The sequence below is a fragment of the Heterodontus francisci genome, chromosome 2 (assembly GCF_036365525.1).
Source record: "Heterodontus francisci isolate sHetFra1 chromosome 2, sHetFra1.hap1, whole genome shotgun sequence".
NCBI classification, from domain to species: domain Eukaryota; kingdom Metazoa; phylum Chordata; class Chondrichthyes; order Heterodontiformes; family Heterodontidae; genus Heterodontus; species Heterodontus francisci.
The window spans coordinates 19,255,715-19,279,173 of NC_090372.1; the positions used below are offsets into that span (position 1 = coordinate 19,255,715).

The 23,459-nt window shown below is 43.0% G+C and overlaps 1 protein-coding gene across 2 annotated transcripts in view; it reads left to right on the top strand.

Moving 5' to 3' along the window:
* The window catches only part of exoc2 (exocyst complex component 2), a 332,668-nt gene that overhangs the window by 111,760 nt on the left and 197,449 nt on the right, over positions 1 to 23,459 (top strand). For both annotated transcript variants that reach the window (XM_068055321.1, XM_068055329.1), the window contains exons 8-11: positions 1,441 to 1,586; positions 1,677 to 1,758; positions 13,045 to 13,147; positions 19,939 to 20,057. In XM_068055321.1, coding sequence (XP_067911422.1) covers positions 1,441 to 1,586; positions 1,677 to 1,758; positions 13,045 to 13,147; positions 19,939 to 20,057 — 450 coding nt within the window. The remainder of the gene's footprint in view (positions 1 to 1,440; positions 1,587 to 1,676; positions 1,759 to 13,044; positions 13,148 to 19,938; positions 20,058 to 23,459) is intronic.

The window sequence follows — 23,459 nt, forward strand, 5'->3', positions numbered from 1 at the left end:
TATTTGACATATCTCTTTAACATTCTTACAAGTTGCTGGAAGGGAAATGAATCATGATAATGTACAGTAAATAAACAAGTACTTTTCCTTTAACTTAAGTAAATAAACTTGAATAAATGACTGGTTCCTTTAAAGTGGATAATATTGCAATTGCTATTAAATGAGAGAGCTAACTTTGCAATGAAGTTAATTTTTTTTTCTCCTTAATGGAGAAATAAATTTCACTTAGATGCTTATGCTGATGCATAAAAAAAATCTCAGACTCAGTGTACACATTGCAGCTAAATGTGAATGTAGGTATTTCACAGACTACATTTAATTTTCTGTGGGCCACCCATGCAGCTGACTGTAGAAAATGGCATGCAAGCCACCCAGTGTGATCGACATGCTTTTTTTTCTATCTTTGCTTAAAGTATAGTCACCAGACCAAATAATGCAAACCCTTTCTGGAAACGCTAAACAACAAATCTATTTTAGACATTTTTTTTTTTGGTTTTTGCCAAATTTAATTTTTTTCGTTTAAAAACTGAAAGGGAAGCAAAGTAGGCATTAATAATTGGTGAAAGTTCTTCCACAAGTCTGTTGAGTAAGAACATTTAGAAGTATTTTGGAGACATATGCATGAACAATGATCAAAATACTTGACAATTTATAAACTCCTTTTCTGATTGTTGTTTTCGTATTTGAGGCAAAAATATGTGCCTTTGCTTGTATAGAAATGCTAGTCAGCGGGCCAATACACAGTGGTAAAGAAAAACAAACTGTTTGAAAAAGATAAAAATAATAATTAAAGTGAGTTGTACAAGAGGCCTTAACATTAAAACCTTTTATCATATAGGAAGAAAAACACCTCCCAGCATGTAGTTCATGATCTAGATAGTTACTGGGATTTTTCTCTACTAGCTTGCCTACTAACTGAATTTACCTCTTATTTCCAGATACACATTTTAAACCAGACATTAAATTAAGTTTGCTCCTTTAGTTTGACTGTCTCATATAAGAGTATTGTAATTTTATTTACATTAAACGTTTAGCATTTATGTGAAGTGGCTTCCACTTTACAACACTGAACTTCTATAGTGGACTTTTAAAGTTGAGGGCTTACCTGCTCTGAAGTGAAGCAGAGTGAGACTCCTTGCATGAAGGAGTCACATCAGCCTTATTGTCAGATTGGGCCCTAATTACAGATTGAAGCTACCTTTAAATTACAACTATAGCATTGGTCTGCAGTGAAGTTGAGGTTGCAACATAAATGCAAGCTATTGGCCCGGGTTTTGTGAAATTACCTATGTAATAAAAATTTTAAAATAAATTTGACGTGAAGCTATCAATCTTTTGACAAGTCAAACTGCTGACTTACATCAGTGTGTTGTCCTTCTGAAAGTAGCAGTATTCTAGATTGCTGTAATATATTTACATAAATCTTTTATTTCTTTCCAGGAGCAAGTAACACTGCAGATACGCTGTTCCAAGAAGTCTTGGGACGCAAAGACAAAGCAGATTCTACAAGAAATGCCCTAAATGTTCTTCAGCGTTTTAAGTTTCTCTTTAATCTTCCTCTTAATATTGAAAGGAATATTCAAAAGGTGTGATTATTAACACTTTTTTGAAAAGTATATGCTAAGGGCCCCTTCAGAATTCAACTGTTCTATATGATGTATGTTTCTTTTTTTCAGGGTGATTACGATGTAGTTATAAATGACTATGAAAAGGCTAAGTCACTGTTTGGGAAAACTGAAGTCCGTGTGTTCCAAAAAGGTAAGTGACAGTAGTTCTGGTGTTTTTAAGAAATGCATTCTGTTCAGCAAAAACATGTTGGAAAATACAGTAAAAGTCTGGAATGTAATGTAACTTATTATTTATATATCATATATTTTAAGAACTTGGCCTCAGAAAAACTACACTGCACAGTGCTGCTGGCAAAATTTCAAATTTGGCTGTGTGTTCTCTGATGTAATCTGAATACTGCAATTAAATTACAAGTTCAGAACCAATGTTAGTCTAACAGATATTAGGCAGGAATCTGTATCTTGCAGTCATCTGATTCTTGGATGACATCTATCACTGTTTGATTTGACAAATATATCATGTTATCAGTTTTTCAGAATCATCACACACTATTTTAATCAATCACCTTAATAAGAATTTCTGATTCAATTTAAAACAAAAGATGATTGGCTAGCACCAAAAAATCTGCACTAGCGACACTTTGTAGTTAACACTGTCTGTATCATTGGTTGTCAAATCAAAATTGATGTGAAACTCTTGTTACAAATGAGGCAGGAGGAGTGCACTGTCCTTTCTAATTCCACTACTCCACAGATCACAACATATATATATTTTTAAATGTTTACCCAGTTGCCGATGCGGTCCATCATGTACTCTACTCTTTATCCCAGAATGAAATACATCAACCAGGTTTCTTTAATAAACAACAAAATTATCAGTTTATTAGAAAACGAGACTTAACCAGTAACGAAGCAAGGCAGTAACCCACAGATTGAAATATGAAAGTTCCCTTTTTAAAGTCCCCACACAAAAAACTCTCACTGAAAAAAATACAGAAATTTTCTCTGCAGAGGTCTGTTACAAAAAAAGACAAAAAAACTATTTGGGCCAAATATTTTCTAATTCTACAGTCCATGTGAGGTAGGTACACCCACAGTGCTGTTAGAAAGGGAGTTCCAGGATTTTGACCCAGCGACAGTGAAGGAACGGCGATGTAGTTCCAAGTCAGGAACTTGTAGTGGTGATCCCATGCATCTGCTGCTCCTGTCCTTCGAGGTGGTAGAGGTCGCAGGTTTGGAAGGTGCTGTCTAAAGAGCCTTGGTGCATTGCTGCAGTGCATTTTGTAGATGGTACACATTGCTGCCACTGTGCGTCAGTGGTGTAGGGAGTGAATGTTTGTGGATGGTGTGCCAATCAAGTGGGCTGCTTTGTCCTGGATGGTGTCGAGCTTCTGAGTGTTGTTGAAGCAGTACCCATCCAGGAAAGTGGAGAGTATTCCATCACACTCCTGACTTGTGCCTTGTAGATGGTGGACAGGCTTTGGGGAGTCAGGAGGTGAGTTACTCGCCGCAGGATTCCTAGCTTCTGACCTGCTCTTGTAGCCATGGTATTTATATGGCTACTCCAGTTCAGTTTCTGGTCAATGGTAGCCCCTAGGATGTTGATAGTGGGGGATTCAGCAATGGCGATGCCATTGAATGTCAAAGGGAGATGGTTAGATTCTCTCTTGTTGGAGATGGTCATTGCCTGGCACTTGGGTGGCGCGAATGTTACTTGCCACTTATCAGCCCAAGCCTGGATATTGCCCAGGTCTTGCTGCATTTCTGCACGGACTGCTTCAGTATTTGAGGAGTCGCGAATGGTGCTGAACATTGTGCAATCATCAGCGAACATCCCCACTTCTGACCTGATGATTGAATGAAGGTCATTGATGAAGCAGCTGAAGATGTTTGGGCCCAGGACACTACCCTGAGGAACTCCTGCAGCGATGTCCTGGAGCTGACATGATTGACCTCCAACAACCACAGCCATCTTCCTTTGTGCTAGATATGACTCCAACCAGCAGAGAGTTTTCCCCCTGATTCCCATTGACTCCAGTTTTGCTAGTGCTCCTTGATGCCATACTCTGTCAAATGCTGCCTTGATGTCAAGGGCAGTCACTCTCACCTCACCTCACCTCATCTTAAAAACATCATCTGAGCTTCTGGATTCTTTGGTGACATTATGTTGCCATGATGTACAAAACAGCTTATCACAGAATTTTTACAGCTCAGAAGGAGGTCATTCGGCCTATCATGTCTGTACTGGCTCTCCAAATGAGCAATTCACCTAGTGTAGCTCCCTGCCTTCTCCCCGTAACTCCTTGAACATTCTTCCTTTGCAGATAACAGTCTAATTCCCTTCTGAATGCAAACTTATTTCAAAATTCAACATACAAAATTGACAGACAGGAAATACCAGCTAATCCTTTAAGCCTATCCCATACAGATATTTTCCAATTAAGCATCATGACCCTCAATGCTCCTGCCCACCAGCAGCTACATAAGCTCCTGGGAGAGGTAGGAAAAAAACCCAAAGAACCCAACGAGTTCAGAAGACCACAGCAGCTATGGGGCAAGCCACCTGATTACTCGCCTGCCTTTTGTACGTATTGGCACCTGCCTCACCCAGGAACTCATTCAGGTCTCTCTTGGATGTTTGCAGAAAATCCCCACTCATTGCATGAGTTGATGTGTTTAGAGGTCGGTGACCCACTGTGATAAAGAAAAACCTCCTGACATTTAATTTAGTTCTGTTCTTGGGTACCACATATTAATTTCACCTGGCTCTGTCTAATCATCTTCTTTTGGGCCTCCTTATCTCGCGAGACAATGGATACGTGCCTGGAGGTGGTCATTGGTTTGTGAAGCAGCGCCTGGAGTGGCTATAAAGGCCAATTCTAGAGTGACAGGCTTTTCCACAGGTGCTGCAGAGAAATTTGTTTGTCGGGGCTGTTGCACAGTTGTCTCTCCCCTTGCGCCTCTGTCTTTTTTCCTGCCAACTACTAAGTCTCTTCGACTCACCACATTTTAGCCCCGTCTTTGTGGCTGCCCGCCAGCTCTGGCGAACGCTGGCAACTGACTCCCACGACGTGATCAATGTCACAGGATTTCATGTTGCGTTTGCAGACGTCTTTATAGCGGAGACATGGACGGTCGGTGGGTCTGATACCAGTGGCGAACTCGCTGTACAATGTGTCTTTGGGGATCCTGCCATCTTCCATGCGGCTCACATGGCCAAGCCACCTCAAGCGCCGCTGACTCAGTAGTGTGTACAAGCTGGGGATGTTGGCCGCCTCGAGGACTTCTGTGTTGGCGATACGGTCCTGCCACCTGATGCCAAGTATTCTCCGGAGGCAGCGAAGATGGAATGAATTGAGACGTCGCTCTTGGCTGACATACGTTGTCCAGGCCTCGCTGCCATAGAGCAAGGTACTGAGGACACAGGCCTGATACACTCGGACTTTTGTGTTCCGTGTCAGTGCGCCATTTTCCCACACTCTCTTGGCCAGTCTGGACATAGCAGTGGAAGCCTTTCCCATGCGCTTGTTGATTTCTGCATCTAGAGACAGGTTACTGGTGATAGTTGAGCCTAGGTAGGTGAACTCTTGAACCACTTCCAGAGCGTGGTCGCCAATATTGATGGATGGAGCATTTCTGACGTCCTGCCCCATGATGTTTGTTTTCTTGAGGCTGATGGTTAGGCCAAATTCATTGCAGGCAGCCACAAACCTGTCGATGAGACTCTACAGGCACTCTTCAGTGTGAGATGTTAAAGCAGCATCGTCAGCAAAGAGGAGTTCCCTGATGAGGACTTTCCGTACTTTGGACTTAGCTCTCAGACGGGCAAGGTTGAACAACCTGCTCCCTGATCTTGTGTGGAGGAAAATTCCTTCTTCAGAGGACTTGAACGCATGTGAAAGCAGCAGGGAGAAGAAAATCCCAAAAAGTGTGGGTGCGAGAACACAGCCCTGTTTCACGCCACTCAGGATAGGAAAGGGCTCTGAGGAGGAGCCACCATGTTGAATTGTGCCTTTCATATTGTCATGGAATGAGGTGATGATACTTAGTAGCTTTGGTGGGCATCCAATCTTTTCTAGTAGTCTGAAGAGACCACGTCTGCTGACGAGGTCAAAGGCTTTGGTGAGATCAATGAAAGCAATGTAGAGGGGCATCTGTTGTTCACGGCATTTCTCCTGTATCTGACGAAGGGAGAACAGCATGTCAACGGTCGATCTCTCTGCACGAAAGCCACACTGTGCCTCAGGGTAGACTCGCTCGGCCAGCTTCTGGAGCCTGTTCAGAGCGACTCGAGCAAAGACTTTCCCCACTATGCTGAGCAGGGAGATTCCACGGTAGTTGTTGCAGTCACCACGGTCACCTTTGTTTTTATAGAGGGTGATGATATTGGCATCGCGCATGTCCTGCGGTACTGCTCCCTCGTCCCAGCGCAGGCATAGCAGTTCATGTAGTGCTGAAAGTATAGCAGGCTTGGCACTCTTGATTATTTCAGGGGTAATGCTGTCCTTCCCAGGGGCTTTTCCACTGGCTAGAGAATCAATGGCATCACTGAGTTCTGATTTGGTTGGCTGTATGTCCAGCTCATCCATGACTGGTAGAGGCTGGGCTGCATTGAGGGCAGTCTCAGTGACAGCATTCTCCTTGGAGTACAGTTCTAGGTAGTGCTCAACCCAGCGGTCCATTTGTTTGTGTTGGTCAGTGATTATGTCCCCTGATTTAGATTTGAGGGGGGCGATCTTCTTGATGGTTGGCCCAAGAGCTCTCTTCATGCCATCATACATTCCTCTGATGTTTCCGGTGTCTGAGGCCAGCTGAATATGACTGCATAGGTGTTGCCAGTAGTCGTTTGCGCAGCGCCTGGCTGTTCTTTGTGCAGTGCTTCTGGCTGCTTTAAGTGCTGCGGATGTTAAATCGCTGGGGGCTTTCTTGTAGTTCAACAGTGCAATGCGCTTAGCGGCTATGACAGGTTCCAGCTCTTCATTATGAGATTGAAACCAGTCTGCATTTCTCTTCGCACTTTTGCCGTAGGTGGTCAAAGCTGACTCATAGATGGCGTCTCTGATGTGGGCCCACTTGGTCTCAGCATCCCCTGTGGGAGTGTTTTGAAGGGCTGTTACAAGTGAATTTAGAAATTTTTGTAACAGCTGTGGGTGAGAAATTCTGCTCGTGTTGATGCGCGGGTGGCCCTTCTGCTTGGAATGATGCAACTTCTTTGGTCTGAGTCTAACCTTGCTGCACACCAGGGAGTGGTCGGTGTTGCAATCTGCACTGTGGAAGCTGCGTGTGATTTGAACACTGTTTAAGGCGGCTCGCCTTGTGACAATGAGGTCTAGCTGGTGCCAACGACGCGATCTTGGGTGCCTCCATGAAACCTGGTGACAGGGTTTAGTGTGAAAGAACGAGTTGGTGATGCAGAGGTTATGATAGGTACACAACTCAAGCAGTCTCTGCCCGTTCTCATTCATCCTTCCAACGCCATAGCGCCCAAGGCAGGAGGGCCATGAGTCATGGTCGGCCCCAACCCTGGCATTAAAGTCCCCCAGCAGGAATAGGTGTTCGGTGTTGGGGATGCTGCTAATGATATGGAGTTGCTCGTAGAACTGGTCTTTAGCTTCAGGAGGGGAGCAGAGTGTTGGAGCATAGATGCTGAGTAGGTGTACTGGACCAGAGGTGGTGAGCAGTCGGATGGACAGTATGCGTTCCGAGCCATTTGAGGGAGGCTCTATCATGCTGAGCAAGGAGTTTCTGATGGCGCAGCCCACTCCATGCTGTCTTGGTTCTTCAGGATCCCTGCCCTGCCAGAAGAAGGTGTAGTCTTGCTCTGCTAGAGATCCACTCGCAGGGAGGCGTGTCTCCTGAAGTGCTGCAATGTCTACATTGAGTCTACTGAGCTCGTTATTAATGATGGCGGTCTAATCTATATAATTCAAAATGTCTACCTGCCCAGGCATAGCCAAATTCCTAAGTTACTTGAAATGTCTTTTCTCAAGTCTCCTCGAAGTCTATACTTTGCTGGAGTGAAAAGTCCCAGTTGTCTAAGCCTACTGTGGTAACTAAGGGCTTTTAAACTAGGGATCATTTTAGTGACTCCTCTGAACCTTTTCCAGGGCTTCTATATTTACCATCATGTGAAGGGACCGAAAGTAGATACAGTATTCCAGATGAGACTGAAAGGTTGTGAAAGGACATTATAGCGCTTTGTTTTATATTGGATTGTGCTAACGATATATCCCAGTACTATATCTGTTTTTTACCTATAGTCTTACGACATTGATTAGGAACTTTAGTGTCTCAATTATAATGCCTAAGTCTCTTTCTCACTCAGCAGGCTTTAATATTTAGCCATGCATGCCATTGACCCCACCCTTCTGAATAGCACCACATTTATTCAAATTAAATGTCATCTGCCAGACACTGGCCCTTCTTCATCATATCTGGATTTGATTGAAGTCTTTTATTTCCTCAGCCATCATTTCAACACCAACAGAGATCTGAGTGTCCTCTGTGAACTTACTGAAGGTTCACCCAGTGCCTTCATCCAGATCATTAATACGGGCAGTAAAGAATAATGGTCCTAAAACTGATCTCAGTGGGACTCCACTAGTAAACAGTCTCCACGTCGAACTGCTATCATTAATAACAACTCTCTGCGTATGAGAATGCAGCCAATTCTTCATCCATCCCAGGATATGCTCTCCCATCCCACATGCATCTCCCTTGCAGTTAGCTTCAATTTGTGGGCTTAAGAATTGTTTTGCTTCAGCTAATTTTGAAGTCAATTTGAACTTTTGCCCTTATTTTACAGTACATGTGTAACTGTAGACTGACCTTTGTTTTCAACCAGTCTGCATGCCTTGTGTAAGGGGTCTTCCATTAGGCTAGCATTTTATTTTGCAGGAATGTTGACATTTCTAGGGAGGTTTGAAACTAAAATGACCCAACAGGTTCTAAAGCTAATTTAAGTCTTTGAGACATATGCAAAATTCATAAGAATTCAATTCAATAGTCTTTCTCTTCATTGGCCTTATCTGACAAGGTGAATACTCTGAGCAACAGTAGAAAGGAAGTTGATTGCAGTGCATAAGCCAGAATTCTATTTCTCAATTCTTAATCTAGCTTGATGTTACAGAATCATGAAACAAAAAAAAGGCAATCTTGATCATGAACCGAATCTTAGACATTGATGCAGATGTCCTTTTTCAATGTCTAGCTATAGTATCTTAATCCTTTGTATCTTATTGACAATTTAGCAAATGTGCAGTGCACGTTTTGCATGCTAACAAATTAACGAACTTAAATATATCTCTGTAGCTCGTGGAAAACATACATAATTAGCCGTAGGCGGTCTATAGTGCACATATGCCACTCTCCACCTGAAGCTGCCCACCAAAGTATCACAAGGCTAAGGCCTCAAAGTTCTGCACAGGGGACAGGGCAGAGAGTAGCTGTGCCATCTACCAGTGGGGGCGGTGGGGGTGGAAACTGGTTATGATATAGTATAATAGAGTCATTATGACACCGAAGGAGGCCAGTTGGCCCATCAAGTCCATGCCAGCTCTCATTCTTTATTTAAACAAAGTCCAAGTAAGCAAACTAACTTGAACAATGAGTTTAGGTTAGTGGACGGAAGTACAATGCTCACAAGTTAGTTAGTGAGGCTAGATTATTTGATGTGTGAAATGGACTTCCTTGAGGAAGCCAGTTGTTTCACAGCCAGTTGACATCTTTAACAGCAAGGATAAGAAAAGGGATTGATGATTTATTTTATTTAGAGACACAGCACTGAAACAGGCCCTTCGGCCCACCGAGTCTGTGCCGACCAACAACCACTCATTTATACTCATCCTCCATTAATCCCATATTCCCTACCACATCCCCACCATCTACCTACACTAGGGGCAATTTACAATAGCCAATTTACCTATCAACCTGCAAGCCTTTGGCTGTGGGAGGAAACCGGAGCACCTGGCGGAAACCCACGCGGTCACAGGGAGAACTTGCAAACTCCGCACAGGCAGTACCCGGAACCGAACCCGGGTCGCTGGAGCTGTGAGGCTGCGGTGCTAACCACTGCGCCACTGTGCCGCCCATTATAAAGATGTTAACAGCACCACTTGATTTTTTTTTAAGGTGAGGTAGGCAATCATCCTCCACCACCTCTCCTTCAACTCCACTTACTTCCTTCAAATAAAAGGTGTTGCTATGGGTATCCGTATGGGTCCTAATTATGCTTGTCTTTTTGTGGGATATATCAAACATTCCTTGTTCCAGTCCTACTCAGGCCCCCTGCCCTAACTCTTTTTCCAGTACATTGATGACTGTATCGGTGCCATTTCCTGCTGCCGCCCCGAACTGGAAAGCATTATCAACTTTGCTTCTAATTTCCACCCTTCTCTCACCTTTACATGGTCCATCTCCGACACTTCTCTTCCCTTCCTCGACTTCTATGTCGCCATCTCTGGGGATAGGCTGTCTACTAATATCCATTATAAGCCCACCGACTCTCACAGCTATCTTGACTACACTTCTTCACACCCTGCCTCCTGTAAGGACTCCATTCCATTCTCCCAGTTTCTCCGTCTCCGACGCATCTGCTCTGATGATGCTACCTTCCATGATAGCGCGTCTGATATGTCTTCCTTTTTCCTCAACCGAGGATTCCCCCCCCACTGTGGTTGACCGGGCCCTCAACTGTGTCTGGCCCATTTCCCGCACCTCTACCCTCACCCCTTCCCCTCCCTCCCAGAACCGTAACAGGGTTCCCCTTGTCCTCACGTTCCACCCCATCAGCCTCCATATCCAAAGGATCATCCTCCGCCATCTCCAGCGTGATGTCACTACCAAACGCATCTTCCCCTCCCTTCCCCTGTCAGCATTCCGAAGGGATCGGAACATCCTGGTCCACTCCTCCATTACCCCCACCACCTCGCCCCCTTTCCACGGCACCTTCCCCTGCAATCGCAGGAGGTGTAATACCTGCCCATTTACCTCCTCTCTCCTCACTATCCCAGGCCCCAACACACTTTTCAGGTGAAGCAGCTATTTACTTGTACTTCTTTCAATGTAGTATGCTGTATTCGCTGCTCACAATGTGGTCCCCTCTACCCTGGGGAGACCAAACGCAGACTGGGTGACCGCTTTGCGGAACACCTCCACTGAGTCCGCAAGCAGGACCCTGAGCTTCCGGTTGTTCGCCATTTCAACACTCCCCCCACCCACCGACTCTCATGCTCACGTCTTTGTCCTGGGATTGCTGCAGTGTTCCAGTGAACGTCAACGCAATCTTGAGGAACAGCATCTCATTTACCGATTAGGCACACTACAGCCTGCCGGACTGAACATTGAGTTCAATAATTTCAGAGTATGACGGGCCCCTCGATATTACTTTTATTTATTTTTTCTTTTTATATTTTTTTCATGTTTATTTTATTTCATCTTAGTTTGTTCAGTTTGCTTACCCACTTTTTTTTTTCATGTTTGTACTTGCGGCTGTTCAACTTTCAGTCCGTTAACACTCTATCTGTGCTAATGCTTTGTTTTTCAACACACCATTAACGTATTGTTTGCCTTTGCTCCATGACATTCTGGTCAGCTATTCTGTGACCTTGTCCTATCTACACCCTCTCCTTTATTATCTCTTGCCCCACCCCCGTTTTACTTGCTTATAACCTTTTCACATTTCTAATATTTGCCAGTTCTGAAGAAGGGTCACTGACCTGAAACGTTAACTCTGCTTCTCTGTCCACAGATGCTACCAGATCTGCTGAGTATTTCCAGCATTTCTTGTTTTTATTTCAGATTTCCCGCATCCGCAGTATTTTGCATTTATTTTGGGCAAAAGATCTAGGTGCCCCTTAAAGTAGACCCTTATAGCAATCACACCATCTGTCCCAAATCATATGGATGCAGAACAACAGCAATGAAATTAAATGTTAGGAAAACAATCCTAACCTTCTGATAGAATCCCCTAAAGATTATATAGTGTTGCAAGAGATTTCTAATGTTTCACCACCTAAAGGGACTCTGATATACATCATCAGAAGGAACTAATGCTGCCTTAAAGATGATTTTTTTTAAAATAATGGTCCTTTGACGATGGAACTTTTTGCTACCATTGAAAATGGTCAGTTGAGTTTTTTTGATCAGAGAGCTGGCGTCATTGAATTGCAGAAAATCAATTGAAAATCTCCTTAGATTTTAGGATGCACAAAAGTTTCGAGAAAAAAGTGTTCTTAGGAACCCCATATAATTGTTTCTTTGTTTAGGAGACCTCCTTATCCTCTTTGATTTAGAGTAGGCTCACCACTACTAGCCAAGCTAACTGCTGATGATTTATGAAGCTAATTGGTCCACAAAAATTTATTACTGGATAGTTTCAATCTTTATAAATTTAATAGTAACAGGAAACAGGAATAAGCTATTCTGTCCTGAAAATACTATGGTCCAGTTGGCATATCATGCTCTGTTTTAAGCATCATAGCTTGCAGAAGTAGGATTTGAGTTTGTGACCCCAGTTTTCTTATAAAGCAAGTTCCCAACATTGCCTGAACAGTTGAAAGGAAGCCTGGAAGGAAACAAAGGGAAAATAAAAAGGTGGATAGCAAAGGTTACTTTCTAAATTTCTTGTGAAACCTCATTGGAAGAGGCCTGGAATGGGTTGTGGGCTGGTCTTTGGCCTACGGTGCTAATGGCCTGTCATTCTGTGCTTTATTAATAACCATTGCAATACTTGCTCATATCAGAGATTGCCAGCAAAATATTACCTTGTTGGTGTTTGCTTTGGATTCTTCATTTCCAGCGCTTCTGAATTGAGCCCCAAATATTTGACTTGAATGTTTCTAATCAACCCATCCTGTCAATTGCAGAGACTCCAACCTATAATACCTTTTTGGATAATACAATTCTGTACTTAGCAAGTAAGTCTGCCAAAAATTTGTAGAAATTCACTACCAGCTTTTGTGTTTGAAATATAAGTGAAACTTAGACAGTGAGCATAGGACTGGAAGACACAATATCAAGTTCGCCATCTGAGAGCAAGGTTAGGTTAGTGGATGTGTGGAACACAAGTCCACAGATAAGTTCTGCTTTATTTAAAAGGACTAATGACAGTTTAGGACAAATGAGGTTTTTTTTGAATGATATAAAGTAATATAAAGTATTTTTGCAAGAATGGAATTGGAGATTTGTATCACAATTTTATGTAGCTCAGTCATCTGAAGTTGTTAATACAGCAGCCAGATATTTTTTTTTTGTTCCTGGGATGTGGGCAACACTGGCAAGGTTGCATTTATTGCTCATCCTTAGTTACCTTAAGATGACAACGAGCCACCTTCTTGAACTGTTGCAATCTTTGATGTAGTGATACTCTGGTGATGGTGTTACACAAACGGGATTTCAGTTCTGCTGCTCTAGTTGATAGCTTGGCTTGTTGATAGTAGCAAATTAAAAAAAAAAACTTTTCTTCCCTGCACTACAGTTTATGCTGAAGTAGAGACACGTATTGATGCACTGAGGCTACTGCTGATGAACAAGTTACTTGAGATGCCATCAACTTTGCATGACCAGAAAAGATATATAAGGTAAATGAAATACTTCATGATTCATAAACAAGCAACACTTTACTCTACTAGAGCTTGTAATAGATTAAAGCTGCTTTTTTCCAATTCTGTTTCTGAATATGTATTCACTGTTATTTAAATGATGGATATTAAAACTTACAGCTCAATATAACAATGGATCATACTTGTACATCTGCTTTAACACAAAAATTCCCAGGTGCTTTCCAGGAGGGTTAAAAAGCAAAATTTGACACTGAGTCATGTAGGAAGATGTTAGAGTAGATGACTAAAAGCTTGGTTAAAGAGGTGTGTTTTGAGGAGCATCTTAAGGAAGAAAAGAGAGGCAGAGAGGTATAGGGAGGGAGTTCCAGAGCTTAGGGCCTTGGCAGCTGAAGGCACGGAGCAATTAACATTGGGATGCTTGCTCAAAAGGCCAGAATTAGAGGGGCACAGATATCTCAGAAGGAGTGGGGCTAGAGGAGATTACAATAATAGGGAGGGGTGAGACCATGGAGATATTGAAAATAAGGATGATAATTCTAAAATCAAGGCGTTACTTAACCTTGAACCAGTGTAGGTCAGTGAGTACAGGGGTAATGGGTGAATGGGACTTGATGCGAGTTCGGACACAGGCAGCAGAGTTTTCGATGAGCTCAGGTTTGCGGAGGATAGAATGTGGGAGGCCAGCCAATAGTGTGTTGCAATAGTCAAGCCTTGAGATAACAAAGGAATTGGTGAGGACTTCAGAACCAGATGAGCTGAGTCAGGGACAGAGTGTTATGGAGATAGAAATAGATGGTCTTGGTGGTGGCGTGGATGTTGCTCAGAAGCTCATCTCGGGGTCAGATGTGACCGTGGTTGCCAACAGTCTGATTCAACCTCAGACAGTTTTCAGGAAGAGGGATGGAGTTGGTGGCTAGGGAACAGAGTTTATGGTAGGGAGCAAAAACATTGGCTTTGGTCTTCTTAATATTTAATTGCAGGAAACTTCTGCTCCAAATCAAAAGGTTGTGGGTTCAAGCCTGTTATGATCAGCTGAGGAGGGGTCAAAGGGCTTCCCTCTTTTCCCTCTCCATGTTTGGCCACAGCAGGTTTAATTCTTAAGGTGGATGCACTGGCCAATTTTTTTCTTTTATTTGCTCATGGGATACGGGTGTCGCTGGCTAGGTCAGCATTTATTGCCCATCCCTAACTGCCCTTGAGAAGGTGATGATGAGCTGCCTTCTTGAACCACTGCAGTTCTTGGGGTGTAAGTACACCAACAGTACAGCTAGGAAGGGAGTTCCAGGATTTTGACCCAGTGTCGGTTATAGTTCCAAGTCAGGATGGTGTGTGGCTTGGCGGGGAACTTGCAGGTGGTGGTAGTCCCATGCATCTGCTGTCCTTGCCCTTCTAGCTGGTAGAGGCTGGATGTTTGGAAGATGCTGTCTAAAGAGCCTTGGTGCGTTGCTGCAGTCCATCTTGTAGATGGTACACTGCTGCCACTGTGCCTGGATATTGTCAAGGTCTTGCTGCATTTCCACATGGACTGTTTCAGTATCTGAGGAGTCGCAAATGGTGCTGAACATTGTGCATTCATCATGAACTATTTCCAATAGTTTCCTCACAAGCCTACCAAGCTCCATCCTGCATGAATTCCAACTCATCCAGAAGTACACTAGCTCCCATCTTGTATCACACAAACTCCCTCTTATGTATTGTTTCTATATATTGTCAGGCAAGCACCCCCGCCTGCCAATAATGAGAAAAATTAATTTCGCCACATGAACATTGATTTTAAACTGCTGATGGTGAAGAAAGAACTTGCTTTAAAAAAACAATTGGAGATTTTGGTTGGAGAGAGACATTAGCATATCAACAGACAAGTACTACAAAGGACAGAGGAGCTGTTCCCTGCTCCAATTTAATCCACAATGGACTTTTGATTACCAGACGTTGAAGCATTCCAGGTTAACTACTAAGGTGACTGAATACACAAACAGACGTGGTTGGACCAGTTTGGTCACACGACTGACTGACTGACTGGAGTTTTTTTGAATTTGAGCTTCCAACAAGGAATTTGAACTCAGAAAGCTGTTTTCTCCGGGACTGAGAACTCCTCTCGCTCTTACCAGCTTTGGAAACCATTGAAGACATATGAACCCCGAGAGAGAAAAGTCTCCGACAGTGAACAAGGCTTAAGAAGAATAATGGGCCCAACAAAAAGTAAGAGCTGTCTACAATCAAGGACTCTATGGCGAGCTGGAAACACAGAAACAGTAACAAGAAACCCCCTTAAAGAGACTGCCTCAAACCTCTCCATTTTATTTTTCTTTTGCTCTTTTCTGTCCCTTTTTGCATGTGTGTATTGCGTGGACATGCTAGCGTGGGCGAGTCATATATCCATAGGCATTAACTATTAGAGTTTAAGGTTTAATAAATTTCACTTTTCTTCTTTAAACCTAAAGAAAATCTGGTGTGCTCATTTCTTTGCCTTATAATTGGAAAACTGTGAACAATGATTCATAAAGGGGGGAGCTAAAGCCCTGTTACAATAAGACCAGGTGAAGACAGCAAAAGACCCCTAGACACCTTTCTCACCTGGTCGTAACAATATGCTGTTCTTCAATGACTGTTTCCGCCAGCATATCAACTTTATAATCCTCATTCTCATCTATTTGCACAACCTTACTTTTTCTTATCTCGTTAAACATTTCCAGCATTGCATCCTCCACTCTTCCAATCTCTGTTTGTGTTCTCTCCTTCCTATATCTTAGCTATCACTAGCAGAACCTTCATTCAGATCACTGTGACACTCTGAAACTCTCTTCCTTCAGAACTTTACCTTGCTTTATCCTTCCCCAGCCACAAAAAACACATTAGAACCTATCTGTTTGACCAGGCCTTTAGTTTCCTTCTGTTATTCACTCTTGGTCTGACCCGAAACTGAGAAGTCAATTGGAATGTGCCCTTTGACTAAAAGTACTTTATCGGTGCAAGTTGTTCCATAGAAACTGGCAGCCTTCTCCAAGTACCCATTTTCCATTTGCCTCATTGATATGCTCACACAAAATTTTTTGCAAGGTTACTAAACAGCTAATGAAGGAGGAATTCTTGATGATTTTGTTTTTCTCTTACATCCTCCCATCCTTAACCTGGGGACATTGAGGCCAACAAGAAAAATCTTAGCTCAGACCGTCATCTATGCTCTGTTAGCTCAGTCAGGGTTACCCTCACCCACCACCATCCTGGATGTGTTAACTTAGCACAAACCTAGCCTATATGGTTCAGTACTTCATCAGTGTATTTACCCACAAAACTACAACATTAGCTGTTTTTAAAGAGAAGCAAAAGTACATTTTGGATTTTAAACTCAATGTTGTCATCAAATATTAGTTATGAGTAGAATTTGAGATGCAGTAACTTGGAAGCTCTTCCAAGTGAGGGAAGTTTATTGCTCTTCCTCTGGTTTTCTTGGAATACGTCTAGTCTAGCAAAACTGGCATTGATGGGTAATTTTGGAAATATTTGCTGCTGTACCAACCATATTTGAACATAATCTGACTGCAGTTAGTGACATAGCTGTTTAGACTAAGCATAAGTTGCACTTAACAGCAGTTAATATTTGTACCTATGAAATAAGATAGAAAAGGAAGAATTCTTCCATTTGTTAAGATGCTGTAAATAAATGCATTGCAAACAGTTTAAACTGCTAGCAGGTTAATGTTCAGTCCATTCACTTCCTTTCTGAGTTTGAACTTTCTGTTTCTTCCACTCTCATTTGCTCATTTCCAATTTTTCTAAAATACTTATCTTCAGTTTTCAATTTTTAAAAATTCAATCATGGGATGTCAGCATCGCTGGCAAGACCAGCATTTATTGCCCATCCTTCATTGTTCTTGAGAAGGTGGTGGTGAGCCGTCTTCTTGAACTGCTGCAGTCCATGTGGTATAGGTGTACCCACATTAAGAAGGGAGTTCCAGGATTTTGACACAGTGACAGTGCAGGAATGGTGATATAGTTCCAAGTCAGGATGGTGTGTGACTTGGAGGAGAACTTGCAGGTGGTATTTCCACCTGTGTGCTGCCCTTGTTCTTCCAGATTGTAGGTGTCACGGGACGGGTTTAGAAGAGGATGCCAAAGGAGCCTTGGCGAGTTGCTACTGTGTGTCTTGTATATGGTACACACTGCTGCCACTGTTTGCCAGTGGCGGACCGAGTGAATGTTTAAGGTGGTGGGTGGGGTGCTGATTAAGCGGACTGCTTTGTCCTGGATGATCAGCTTTTTGAATGTTGGAGCAGCAATCAATCAGACGAGTGGAGAGTATTCCATCACACCCCTGACTTGTGCCTTGTAAATGGTGGACAGGCATTGGGGAGATAGGAAGCGAGTTATTCACTGCAGAATTCCTAGCCCCTGACATGCTGTTATCGCCACAGTATTTATATGGCTGGTCCACTTAATTTCTGGTCAATGGTAACTCCCAGAATGTTGATGGTGGGAGATTCAGCGATGGTAATACCGTTGATCGTCAAGGGGGGATGGTTAGATTCTCTCTTGTTGGAGATGGTTATTGGATGACATTTGTTTGGTACGAATTTTACTTATCACTTATCAGCCTAAGCCAGAATGTTGTCCAGGTCTTGCTGCATGCGGGCATGGACTGCTTCAATATCTGAGGAGTTGTAAATAGTACTGAACGCTGCAATCATCAGTGAACATCTCCACTTCTAACCTTGTGTTGGAGGGAAGGTCATTGATGAAGCAGCTGAAGAGGTTGGCTCTAGGACACTGTCCTGGGGAACTCCTGCACTGATGTCCTGGGGCTGAGATGATTGACCTGTAACAAGCCCAACCATCGTATTTGTGCTAGGTATGACTCCAACCAGTGGAGCGTTTTCCCTCTCATTCTCGTGACTTCCATTTTGTCAATGCTTCTTGATGGCACACTGGGTCAAATGCTACCTTGATGTCAAGAGCAGTCACTCTCACATCAACTCTGGGATTCAGCTCCTTTGTCCATTTTTGTACCAAGGCTGTAATGAGGTCAGGAGTGGAGTGGCCCTGGTGGAACCCAAACTGAGCATTGGTACGCAAATTATTGGTGAGTAAGTGCTGCTTCATAGTACTGTCAACGGTATCTTCCATCACTTTGCTGATGATCGAGAGTTGACTGATGGGGTGGTATTTGGTCAGATTGGATTTGTTCTGCTTTTTGTGGACAGGATGTACCTGGGTAATTTTCGACATTGTCGGGTAGGTGCCAGTTTTGTAGCTGTATTGGGACATCTTGGCTAGGATCCAGTACATTTATTGGGGCCAATCCATTTCTCCTGAAATGTATAGAGGCACTGACTGATTTTCTGTTTATTCCCAGCATTTTCTGTTTGTTGTTTATTTGTTTTTCTACAGTCTTTCACGGTTGTTCATTGGCTCAAATCCATATATATTGACTAGTATAGAGGCAGTAAAAAGCCCTGAAGAGATCATTTGGCTCATTATGCTTGTGGCAGCTCTTTTGAGCTATCTATCTCGTCCCACTCCCCTGCTCTTTCTCAGTAGCCCTGCAAATTTTTCTTTTTCTAGTGTACATCTACTTCCCTTTTGAAAGTTATTATTGAATCTGCTTCCACCACCCTTTCAGACAATGCATTCTAAATCATAACAATTTGCTGTGTAAAAAATATTCTCCTTATCTCCCCCTAGATTTTTTGCGAACTATCTAAACAAATTTAAATTCAAACTGGCTGGCATGGTGGAGCATTAGTCAGGTATCTGGATTATTAGTCCAGCAACATAACTACACTACTGTATCAAGAGGGCGAGAGAGAAAAACACACACTTGCACTCAATGTTGCAATGGGAAACTCTAATAGAACGGTCACCATTTTATGCTTTCAAATGCTGGATAGATTTGAACTTGGAAGCCAATTTAATAATTCTTGAAAGGGAAAGAAGTGGTTGGTATAAAATCATGTTTATCGAATTTCCTTTTGCAAGTTGTTGTTGAATTTGCTTCCGGGGTTGAAAATTCAGCGACCGATCAAATAGGACGTCAAAGTAGCAAACAGTCTGTTTCTACCTGCATCAGTGGCTGGGGAGTGGGTTTGATTCAGTTGCATCATTCATCCATACATGAGACACTAAAGCAGTTCCATATAATGTATTCAACACAAACACAAGAAATGCTGGATTCACTCAGCAGGTCTGGCAGCATCTGTGGAAAGAGAAGCAGAGTTAACGTTTCGGGTCAGTGACCCTTCTTTGGAAGGATCATATAATGTATTGATCTGGTCATACATTATGAAGGATAATTAAAATATATGAATGGAAAGTGAATAGTGGTGATAGCGCTAAGAACAGCAACGCAGAATTAAAACTTCAGTGTAGCTTCCCCTAGTCGTTACGTTCATGACAACTGGCTGATCTACCCAGTCTGTGCAGTGTTAGTTGCTCTCGGCCATCACAGAAGTCAGGACACTAGAATTCATCACACTGACCCTCAGTTACAGAGGTGAAAATAGTCCAGAGTCTTCGCTCCTGATAGGTTTCTAATAATCCCTGTTGTGAATATGTGTGTGTGTGGATGTCAAATGAGAACAAGATCAGGCTCTGCTGTCATACCCTTATGGTAGGAAAACCTGCCAATGTTACTGACATGATGAGAATAATGGTCACTTGGGGAAGATGCTAGTCTGCAACAGATGCCATGGAACGGTGTCCAGTAATAAATGACTCCCTTCAGGAGAAGACAAAATGGGTGGTGAAAGAAATGAAATTCTTTGTTTTGCAGTTGACACTGATTTTAATCATTATTTTGATATTGACTGCAGATATCTATCTGATCTCCATGCACCAGGTGATCCTGCCTGGCAGTGTATTATGGCCCAGCACAAGTGGATCCTGCAACTAATGCAAAACTGCAGAGAGAACTATGTCAAAGGACAAAAAGGTAAGTTTATTTTAAAATTATTAAGGTTTAGTTTCAAGAAATGAAATTGTATGTGTTCGCTAGTGTATTGCTATTGCATGTCTTATGAAGAATATGACAGATCCAAGGGTCTATCTTGTTTTAGGTTAAATATATTTATAGAAATTTTATAGCTTACCACTTTGTGACAAATTTTAAAATGCTCCACTGTGTTTAGTTTCTTGGAGGGCTGTCTGTATTTCTCTGAATAGAAGTTTGCAATACGCAAAGTGGTCTGCATCTTCAGGGAAATGAATCTTCACTTTTTGTCAATTAATTCTAGACAACTACCCAGCAAGTCATAATATATTGCATCATCTTAAACATGCAATTTATCATTTAGGACTTCGCTACTTGCATTGCCTAGCAGATGCTAAGTCTTATTCAGGTGATAGAAATAATCTGTAATAATAATAATATGCAGTTTTTATCTGTCTGCCCTTTTCTGATTGGGCTGATTTGGTAAGCGGAGCCTGGCACACGCAGAGACACGTATGTCTGCCAACGGGTGGTGGTGGGGGGGGGGGGGGGCGGGTGGCATGGTGGTCGAGAAAAAGAACAGCAGAAGGTAAGGGGAACCCAAGAACAAAGTTACCCTGGCTGGAGGGATGGGGGCAGCTGTGGTGGTGGGGTGGGGTTGGTGTGGCAGCATACAGGGTTTGGTGGAGAAAAGAAATGGCGGAAGGCAAGGGGAGCCCAACAGCAGTTATTGTGACTGGAGGGATCGAGGATGGGTGGGTGGGATGGGAACGACATGGGAAAAGGAGTTTGGAGAGGGAGGGACAGCACGGGGGTGTTGGGGGAAGTGGCATGGTGGGTTGCGTGGAGAATGGCATGGGGAGGAGGCGGGTACAACATGGGAAGGCTGAGGGCACCAGACGGCTTGGGGGACGCATGGGAGGGGGAAGACAGTGGCATGGAGGCTGGGTGGGAGATTGCATGGATTATGGAATAGGGCTGGGATGGCATGTGAGGGATGGGAATGGCATCGTAAGAAGCGGTGGGATGGGGGATGGGAATGATATGAGAGAGCTATGAAAGGATGGGAATGACATGGGAGGTAGGGGATGGCAGGGAAAGAATGGAATAGCATGGGATGGGAATGGCAGAGAGGAATGGAAAGGAGGGCATGGCATCGGCAGGTTGGCATAGAGTGAATGGCATGGGAAGGATGGAATGGCAGGTAATGGGTTAGGCATGGGAAGAGTGGGAGGGAGGGCATGGCATCATTGGCATGGGAAGGATGAAATGAGAAGGATGGACTGGCATGAGGATGGCACAGGAAGAAATGGCATGGGAAGAATGGCATAGCATGGGATGGGAATGGCATGGGAGGAGTGGGAATGAGGGGCATGGCATTGGAGTGATGACCTGGGAAGGATGGAATGGGATGGGGATGAAATGGGAAGGATTGAATGGCATAGGTTGTGGATTCCATGGGAGGAGTGTGAGAGAGGGGTGACATGGGCAGGATGGCATGAGTTGGGGATGGCATGGGAGGGGTGAATGAGATGATGAAATTGGTTAAGTATACTGTTACGAACAAGGCTGGAGGAGTGCACTGTCTTTTTCTAGTTCCACTTCTTAATGGGTCACATATATGTTTAAATGTTTTACCCGGTTACTGATATGGCCAATTATATACTCTATTTTTAGTTTCAGAATAAAATCCAACCAGGTTTCTTTAATAAACAACAAAGTGATGAATTTATTATAAAACAAGACTTATTCAATAAAGATGTAAAGCTTATTAACACACAGATTGAAATATGAAAGTTCCCTTCTAAATTAACTGAACACACGCACACCAGTTAAAGAAAAAGTTTTTTCTGCAGAGATCTCTTTACAAAAAAGACAAAAAAAAACTTTGGCCAAATACTTGTTAATTCTTGAAGAAAAAAGGGATACGATATGGAATGATCTCAGCTGTTCCTTTAGCCTCGCATCCAGATGCACGTAGATGGCTGTCACTGGGATGATTTTGGAGCAGTTCTCCTCAGGCAGTGCTGAGGCTTAGTCCGGCAGGCCCTCCAGGAGAATCACTGCATCAGGGGTTTCAGCCATCACACTGGACTCTCAGGGTTTCTCAAAGAGAGGTGGAAAAAGGATGAGCTGGTGGCTTCTCTCTTAGCAGGCTTACCTCCATTGAACCAAAACAATATCCAAAAATGAAAGCAACTCTTGACCACCATAACTCTTGTTATGTCATTTCTCTGTAAACAACTCCCCTATTCACCAAGTCTCCTGCTGTTTACTTAACTTAAGATGTGTGACTTCCAGTAAGGGTTTGTTTTTAAACCACGTCCCAAGTTTCCAGTGACCTTTTTAAAAAAAAAACCAAGTCCAGCATCTATGGAATCTCTTCAGTCTTTCAAATGAATCAATTCCCACAATTTTTAAAACACAAGTCCTCAAAAATGTTAAAAAATGGAAGCACTTTCCTAACAATACTGCAAATGTTTTGTGGTCTCTAATAGTTAATATCATAACGTTCCCATTTACCACCTATGATCTTTGCATCTGTGATTAACAGCGTCTCTGGATGGTGATTGGTTCCTAGTGGAATCCCAGAGGGATCTGTGTTGGGGCCATTACCCAATGCGATAGATATCAGTAATCTGGATGACGGCAATGGTCTTGATGTCGACAAGTTCACAGATAACGCAAAGATCTGTGCTGGTGTCCGGCTCCTTGAGGAGAAAGAAAAATTACTATCTGATCTAGATACAATTGTGGAGTGAACCCAGGGCAAAATATGCTTGGTTAAGTTGCTTGCCCAACATCTAGAATTGAATCAGCCGAAATTTCCTCTAATTAAACTTGGATAGACTAAAAACAAACTGTGTTCCCTAGCCACTATTTCCGTCTCCCTCCCTGGCCACTGCCTCACGCTGTACCCAACTATTCACAACCTTGTCGTCCTATATGACCCTGAGCTGAGTTCCCGACCCCATAACTTCTCCATCACAAACAGCACCTACCCCTAAGAAAGAGAAAGCTAAATTGTGACGCCAATTAATTATCATCCTTTGTTTTGCTGATAGTTGATAAAAGTAATTGCTAATTCTTTAGATCTATGAGACAGACTGATGAACAAAGCAAATAAGTTCAATTTTGAAAGGATGCTTTTGAGAAAAATAGATTGTAAAAGAGGCGAGGAGGAAGATAGACCAAAGAAGCCTCTGGCCTGTTGCGATCCACCTTTGGGGGTGCAAGTGGCATTTTTGGTGGAAGTGGATGTAGGAAAAAGGGTGAGTTGTGTGACTGTGAAGTGGAGGATAGAGAGTGCATAGGTTGAAGGGGAAGAAATAAGTTTTTAAATGGTGGGACTAAAGGGATGGTAGAAGGGCAGAACAAAGTAGGAACTGGCAAGGATTGCAGTGG